At 38.6% G+C, this 8,098-nt stretch overlaps 1 protein-coding gene across 1 annotated transcript in view; it reads right to left on the bottom strand.

Moving 5' to 3' along the window:
- Positions 1 to 4,419: 4,419 nt before the first annotated feature.
- Positions 4,420 to 8,098, bottom strand: part of LOC138952195 (anti-sigma-I factor RsgI6-like) — a 13,118-nt gene continuing 9,439 nt past the window's right edge. The window contains exons 8-12 of the mRNA XM_070323797.1: positions 7,400 to 7,537; positions 6,704 to 6,875; positions 6,073 to 6,183; positions 5,247 to 5,465; positions 4,420 to 4,687 (exon numbers count right to left, since the gene is read on the bottom strand). Coding sequence (XP_070179898.1) covers positions 4,472 to 4,687; positions 5,247 to 5,465; positions 6,073 to 6,183; positions 6,704 to 6,875; positions 7,400 to 7,537 — 856 coding nt within the window. The 3' untranslated portion in view covers positions 4,420 to 4,471. The remainder of the gene's footprint in view (positions 4,688 to 5,246; positions 5,466 to 6,072; positions 6,184 to 6,703; positions 6,876 to 7,399; positions 7,538 to 8,098) is intronic.

Raw genomic sequence — 8,098 nt, 5'->3', positions numbered from 1 at the left:
CACGCTCAGAAAGTTAAAACAAAGAGAGGTACAGAAAAGCGTGCTATCCTTCTTAGCGCAACTACTACCCCGCTCTTCTTGTCAATTTCACTGCCTTTGCCATGAGCGGTCGACTGACGATGCTACGAGTATACGGTCTTGCTGAAAAATGGCATTGCGTTCAGTTTCATTCTGTGAGTTCGACAGCTACTTGACTAAATGTTGTATTTTCGCCTTACGCGACTTGTTAATATGTCTATTGTTCTCTTGTACAGTACAGAGACAGATAAGCGAAATGGAGCAAGACCAGTCCTCATTTTGACCCTGTTAAAGGCACAGTGCAGCTCACAGCCTTCGTTTTGCGTTTTTGTTGCAGCTGAGTGCATTTACAGTTCAAAGATCCTCCTATGGCAGTAAAACAAACCCAAAACTACCCAACGACGACATCTGTGAAGCTCGACAGTTTCTTGTTCACGCGAGTGCATAAATTAACCTAGTTATTACGTGGTGTTTGGTCGGAGTTCGATTCAACTGAGTGATTCTGGCCTCCATTTTGTTTTACACAAACTCATGATGACGTCTGACATAGTTTGCTAGTGACGTGTCTTTTTGTGCATGATGTGGTGATCTACCTGATCTAAATTTAGATCCAAAAATAGGCCAAGACCAGCCGGGTCCGAGTACGAAATTAATTCGTAAAAAAATCGCAGTTCTTGACTCTTTGGGTGCAAGTCAATGAAACTTGGTAGTTCTTCTAACGGATAGCTGCCTGAGCCCCAGGGGCTCCGTGCACCTGCATTTGACAAGTTCAGTACCTTTGACATTTGCCATTTGTGTTTGTCTGTAAAAGCTTATTTTTGGGGGTAATTTCACCCGCATCAGGAAGGCAGTTCACGGTACGCTCAAAAATTGTCTTTCTTTGAGGGGTTGAAGAAAGTAATAGCAAAATACCTAGGTTTCTCATGCATGAAGGTCAGTAAATGTAACGTTTAGTTTTGTCAATAGTAAATATAACGTTTTGTTTTGTTAATAGTAAATATAATGTTTTGTTTTGTCAATAATAAATGTAACGTTTTGTTTTGTCAATAATAAATGTAACGTTTTGTTTTGTCAATAATAAATGTAACGTTTTGTTTTGTCAATAATAAATGTAACGTTTTGTTTTGTCAATAATAAATGTAACGTTTTGTTTTGTCAATAATAAATGTAACGTTTTGTTTTGTCAATAACAAATGTAACGTTTTGTTTTGTCAATAATAAATGTAACGTGTTGTTTTGTCAACAGTAAATGTAACGTTTTGTTGTGTCAACAGTAAATGTAACGTTTTGTTTTGTCAACAGTAAATGTAACGTGTTGTTTTGTCAACAGTAAATGTAACGTGTTGTTTTGTCAACAGTAAATGTAACGTGTTGTTTTGTCAACAGTAAATGTAACGTTTTGTTGTGTCAACAGTAAATGTAACGTTTTGTTGTGTCAACAGTAAATGTAACGTTTTGTTGTGTCAACAGTAAATGTAACGTGTTGTTTTGTCAACAGTAAATGTAACGTGTTGTTTTGTCAATAGTAAATGTAACGTGTTGTTTTATCAATAGTAAATATAACGTTTTGTTTTGTCAATAGTAAATGTAACGTTTTGTTTTGTCAATAGTAAATATAACGTGTTGTTTTGTCAACAGTAAATATAACGTTTTGTTTTGTTAATAGTAAATGTAACGTTTTGTTTTGTTAATAGTAAATGTAACGTTTTGTTTTGTTAATAGTAAATATAACGTTTTGTTGTGTCAATAGTAAATGTAACGTGTTGTTGTGTCAATAGTAAATGTAACGTGTTGTTTTGTCAATAGTAAATGTAACGTTTTGTTTTGTCAATAGTAAATGTAACGTTTTGTTGTGTCAATAGTAAATGTAACGTGTTGTTGTGTCAACAGTAAATGTAACGTTTTGTTGTGTCAATAGTAAATGTAACGTGTTGTTTTGTCAATAGTAAATGTAACGTTTTGTTGTGTCAATAGTAAATGTAACGTGTTGTTGTGTCAACAGTAAATGTAACGTTTTGTTGTGTCAATAGTAAATGTAACGTTTTGTTGTGTCAACAGTAAATGTAACGTTTTGTTGTGTCAATAGTAAATGTAACGTTTTGTTGTGTCAATAGTAAATGTAACGTTTTGTTGTGTCAATAGTAAATGTAACGTTTTGTTGTGTCAATAGTAAATGTAACGTGTTGTTGTGTCAACAGTAAATGTAACGTGTTGTTGTGTCAATAGTAAATGTAACGTTTTGTTGTGTCAATAGTAAATGTAACGTTTTGTTGTGTCAACAGTAAATGTAACGTTTTGTTGTGTCAATAGTAAATGTAACGTGTTGTTTTGTCAATAGTAAATGTAACGTGTTGTTGTGTCAATAGTAAATGTAACGTGTTGTTTTGTCAATAGTAAATGTAACGTTTTGTTTTGTTAATAGTAAATATAACGTTTTGTTGTGTCAATAGTAAATGTAACGTTTTGTTTTGTCAATAGTAAATGTAACGTGTTGTTGTGTCAATAGTAAATGTAACGTTTTGTTTTGTTAATAGTAAATATAACGTTTTGTTGTGTCAATAGTAAATGTAACGTGTTGTTGTGTCAATAGTAAATGTAACGTGTTGTTTTGTCAATAGTAAATGTAACGTTTTGTTGTGTCAATAGTAAATGTAACGTGTTGTTTTGTCAATAGTAAATGTAACGTTTTGTTGTGTCAATAGTAAATGTAACGTGTTGTTTTGTCAACAGTAAATGTAACGTTTTGTTGTGTCAATAGTAAATGTAACGTTTTGTTTTGTCAATAGTAAATGTAACGTTTTGTTGTGTCAATAGTAAATGTAACGTTTTGTTTTGTCAATAGTAAATGTAACGTTTTGTTGTGTCAATAGTAAATGTAACGTGTTGTTTTGTCAATAGTAAATGTAACGTTTTGTTGTGTCAATAGTAAATGTAACGTTTTGTTTTGTCCATAGTAAATGTAACGTGTTGTTTTGTCAATAGTAAATGTAACGTTTTGTTTTGTCAATAGTAAATGTAACGTTTTGTTGTGTTAATAGTAAATATAACGTTTTGTTGTGTTAATAGTAAATGTAACGTGTTGTTTTGTTAATAGTGAATGTAACGTTTTGTTTTGTCCATAGTAAATGTAACGTGTTGTTTTGTCAATAGTTAAATGTAACGTTTTGTTTTGTCAATAGTTAAATGTAACGTTTTGTTTTGTCAATAGTTAAATGTAACGTTTTGTTTTGTCAATAGTTAAATGTAACGTTTTGTTTTGTCAATAGTTAAATGTAACGTTTTGTTTTGTCAATAGTTAAATGTAACGTTTTGTTTTGTCAATAGTTAAATGTAACGTTTTGTTTTGTCAATAGTTAAATGTAACGTTTTGTTTTGTCAATAGTTAAATGTAACGTTTTGTTTTGTCAATAGGTAATGTAACGTGTTGTTTTGTTAATAGTGAATGTAACGTTTTGTTTTGTCCATAGTAAATGTAACGTGTTGTTTTGTCAATAGTAAATGTAACGTTTAGTTTTGTCAATAGTAAATATAACGTTTTGTTTTGTTAATAGTAAATATAATGTTTTGTTTTGTCAATAGTAAATGTAACGTGTTTTTTTTGTCAATAATAAACGTTCCAATTACCTACCATTCTTGTTTTTGGATTCAGTTCGAGGGTTCATTCAATAATTTGTTTGTTTGTTGTTTGTTTGTTTGTTTGCTTAACGCCCAGCCGACCACGAAGGGCCATATCAGGGCGGTGCTGCTTTGACATATAACGTGCGCCACACACAAGACAGAAGTCGCAGCACAGGCTTCATGTCTCACCCAGTCACATTATTCTGACACCGGACCAACCAGTCCTAGCACAAATCCCATAATGCCAGACACCAGGCGGAGCAGCCACTAGATTGCCAATTTTAAAGTCTTAGGTATGACCCGGCCGGGGTTCGAACCCACGACCTCCCGATCACGGGGCGGACGCCTTACCACTAGGCCAACCGTGCCGGTCCTCATTCAATAATAAGAAGTGAGTAACTTAATTGACTTACTGTAGAGCATATTGTAGGTGACGAATATTGAGTATCATTTGTGGTTTGGAAACGTCTTTTAGTGATGGTGGCTGCTAATTGCTGCGTCAGTCGTACCATGTTGGGAATGGTAGTTAGTTAGTTAGTTAGCTGTTGCTTTTCGGGTCCAGCGGACCATAATAGGCCAAATCAGGACCCCATGTTGGGAATGGTGATAGATCTGTTCACAGTTGTGCAAGGTGGTCTTGAAAAGAGAGGAAGAAAGAGACTGTCTGGTGCCTGGTGTCTTGCCTGACTGACTGATTGATTGATTGATTGATTGATTGATTAATTGATTAATTGATTGATTGATTGATCACTTCATTAACCAATAAACAAAACAAGAACAACATTTCAATGGATTGATACGTTTTATAACGTCATTTTGTAGGTTTAATGACACTTTATTTGTGAACATTGATGTTAACCGTATGACTTCCTTTGCCGAGGGTGAACGTCTGCTTCAGGTTGCTCAGTTCCCTCCCCTGGTAGATGACGTGTACCTCGTAGTCACCATGGAAACCACGCACAGTCATCTGGCTTCCGGAGAGAGTGTGAGTCTCGTCCGTCATCCACTGGTTCTCCAGGAGGTCAAAGACACGACGACCTGCTGCCGTCATCTGAAAATAAGGGTAGAAGTTTAGAAGCATTGTTAAGACAACGTTAAAAACTGATCAGTGCCAATCCTTCAGCTGTGGTCATTTGTTGCAGTTAATCTAGATTATTATCTGACATTTTGCACAGATGGGTCGATGTCTTGAAAATGTTTACATGGAATTTGCTTTACCGTTTTATCGTGTTCTCCGGGAAAAGGGGGGGGGGGGGGGGGGGTTAGTATGTTTTATGTGTTTTGTCCTTCATAGAATAAGTTTACTAAACGGATATTGCATCAGACTAACTTGGAAGACTTGTGAGTGTCATTGAAGAAATCTTTCTTTCCACCATCGTGCACGTTTGTTTATAATCACGTACATTGCTTCATTTCCACCTCAGATAAACCTCTGTCGAACCTTGAATCACATGACTTATTATCCTGCAACACCTTTCTCAAGAGCTGAACGATTGCTCGTTATTGCACCCCTACCCCCATCCCATCCCCATTATTCTCCAAACGAGAGTTAAACGCGAGTGGTCTTTACACACAATCAACCACGAGTGAAACTCGGCTATTTCAGTTACCTGCAGGTCGTTTCCCTTGACGAGGGCAGCCTTCTCCCCCCTCCAGTGGGCCTGGTCCCAGAAGCCCCAGAACATGATGCCCTCAACAGCCGGGTGCCCGTACAGAGCTCTCAGCGCCTTCTCGTAGAAGTCCGCCCTCTTGTTCTCGTCCTGAGCCATCACATCCAGCTCCGTCACCCAGATGGGGATGCCGGCCTGTGCCAGGATGTCCAGGCGTCCCTGACAGAAGGACGAAAATAATAGAACCTCAAAGAGAAATCCAGCTTTCGAACTCTTTGTCTTGAGGGCCTGAGAATCGAATTCTGGCCAGAGATGTTGGACTTCAAGGAGAAACTGTGGGGTCCAGCGGAGTCCCTTCAGCGAACTGCAGACTTTATCACGTCAACAACCTTGACAGTCTAGCATGGCAACGGGAACGCAGAAGAAGAAGAAGAACTCTTTGTCTTAATCAGACAGACGATCGATGCATTTGAGTAACATTGGGATTGGTTCGTTGACTAGTTATTTTATTTGTGCCTTTGTGCCTTCTATACACTTACGAAACATATAAAATAAAATAGAATTAACTCTATCATTTAAACATGACGAATTACAGTGGGGGTGCACACAACAGACGAGACAACAGACAAGACACTTACTACAACAGTATGACAGTTTAAACCTTAATTATGTATATGAATAAAATGTTGCAAAAATCAGTTAGATTAACTTTCAGGAGATCTTTCTTGTGTTGCCAGGGAAACAGACGCTGTCTCAGGAACAGGAGACACCAGATCAAAGAGAGCGACATTAAAAATGGATCGTGTAAGAAGCGATAAAGGTGTACCTTAATGACGGTGGGGTCGGGCTCCTGCTCGCTGCCGAAGTGACACTGCACCCCCATACCATAGAGACCGACGTTGGCTTTCTTGAAACGCTGCGCTTGAGCCAGGTAGTCCTGTGCCACAGACAGAAACAGCAGGAAAGCAAGCGGTCAGATGGCTTGTGCACAATTCAGTGGACAAACATAAACAGTTCAAACACTACAACAAGACAGATTTGAAGAGAGCCAGGGCTGGATTTAGTGTAACAGAGGGAAGGGGCTTCAAAAATGATACGGGGGCACAGGGGGGTTGACGAGGCGCGGGGGTCTTTGGGGCACTGCCGCCCAGATGCTGTTGACATTTAGCATTTTAAAGGGGTATTTCGGGTCACCCCTTGAAAATAAGGTACATTTGCCGGGTAAGGAAGGGGAATGGGGGGGGGGGGGGGGGGGTTGGGGGCTTCCGGAACCCCGGACCCCCCCCCCCCCCTTTCCCTACTTCCCTAGATCCAACCCGATTCGTTTTGTCAACAAGTCGACGTTGCATTAACTTATGATTCTTGTACGGGAATGAGAACAGAGATGCAACGTTCATATCGATATAACCAAAATAACCAATATATTGTGGATAACACTGTGCAAATGAAAGCCTCACGTTTGTTTCGGAACCAGCAGCAACGACGTCGTACTCGTTGAGGAATAGCTTGACGCTGGAATCAGCATGGTGAGCGATGCGGAACAGTTCAAGGTCATAGTCAGGGTCGTGTAGTCTGTCCTGGTACCACGTGCCGTGCAGGTTCTCGTTGTTCACGTCCCAGTGCTCCAAACTTCAGACCAAAAAAAAAGTGACATGTTTATGAAGCTTCCAGTTGGAAAGAAAACAATTGGCGTAGCCTCAAAAACGGCGTACGTCTCGAGTCGACCCTCGTATTATGTAGGGGTTGTAAACAGCAGTCAAATTGCACGCTCTTCGGTCCAAGAAATGGTTGTGAAGTTTTATAATCGACGGGCGCAATGGCTTGGTGGAAAGACTCCGGCATCCAAAGCGAAAGTTCGTGCGTTCGAATCCCGGCCGCGCCTGGTGGGTTTAAGGTGGAGATTTTTTCAGAAGAAGAAGAAGAAGAAATAATCGAAATAACTACTTTATCATACTAAGAGATCAGAGATCAGACTCTACGCTTATACGCTTCACGTATGTTAACACACAAAACAAAAATTCATATATTAGTTTTATTACACGAGTGATATAAAAAAAAAAACACACACCCCCAAAACTATTTCTTGTTCTATCATCTCTTCGTACGATTTCTGATCTTTGTGTGACAGCACACAGTCCACGCCTGATACTCACAGTCCGCGTGTCTTGCTCATGGTCTCCTCTATGTGATTCTTGACCTCTGTCCTTAGCGTGTTGCCGGACAGCGCCTTGACCCAGTTCTGCACCAAGGCATCCACTGACCACACCAGGTTGTGACCTCGCACCTTCAGGCTGAGAATACGGAAAACGGAATACGGTAAGTTGATTCGAATTGGCCTAATGACCCTTTCCAAGGGCATACACAATATACAAATTACTCATTATAATCATAATTTATAGACATTATCAGATTTTACAATAAAGACACTACCAGTTATAGGCGTCAATAATTGTGGTTTTCTAGAAGAGAATATCTCAACTTGAAGGAAATGAACAGTTAAATGTTAACAATTAAATGCTGCATATCTTTTTTGTCGTGTTTATTGCAATTTAAACAAAAAATCATGTAACCCTAGGTTTTAAAAATAAATAAATATTGACTTGAAACTTGGTAGGTACTTTACACGGTTTTCGACGTAAGTTGGACAATGAAATAGAAAATGATTTTCATCTTCTTCATTATTTTTTACAAAAAGGGCAAACTTCCCTTTCTTGTGCTGGAGCAGAACTTCAGGCTGAGAGAAAAGGAGAGAGTTTGCACACAAGAAATTGTCACAGTCAGCTATATATGTTTATGCTCTCTTGCTACACCTGCTGCGTGCATTCTTTTAACATTTAGTTCCAGTGAATTCA

This window comes from Littorina saxatilis, linkage group LG17 (genome assembly GCF_037325665.1).
Source record: "Littorina saxatilis isolate snail1 linkage group LG17, US_GU_Lsax_2.0, whole genome shotgun sequence".
In the NCBI taxonomy this organism is placed as follows: domain Eukaryota; kingdom Metazoa; phylum Mollusca; class Gastropoda; order Littorinimorpha; family Littorinidae; genus Littorina; species Littorina saxatilis.
Note: the sequence above shows the minus strand (reverse complement) of the source record. Positions and strands in the feature narration are given on the sequence as shown.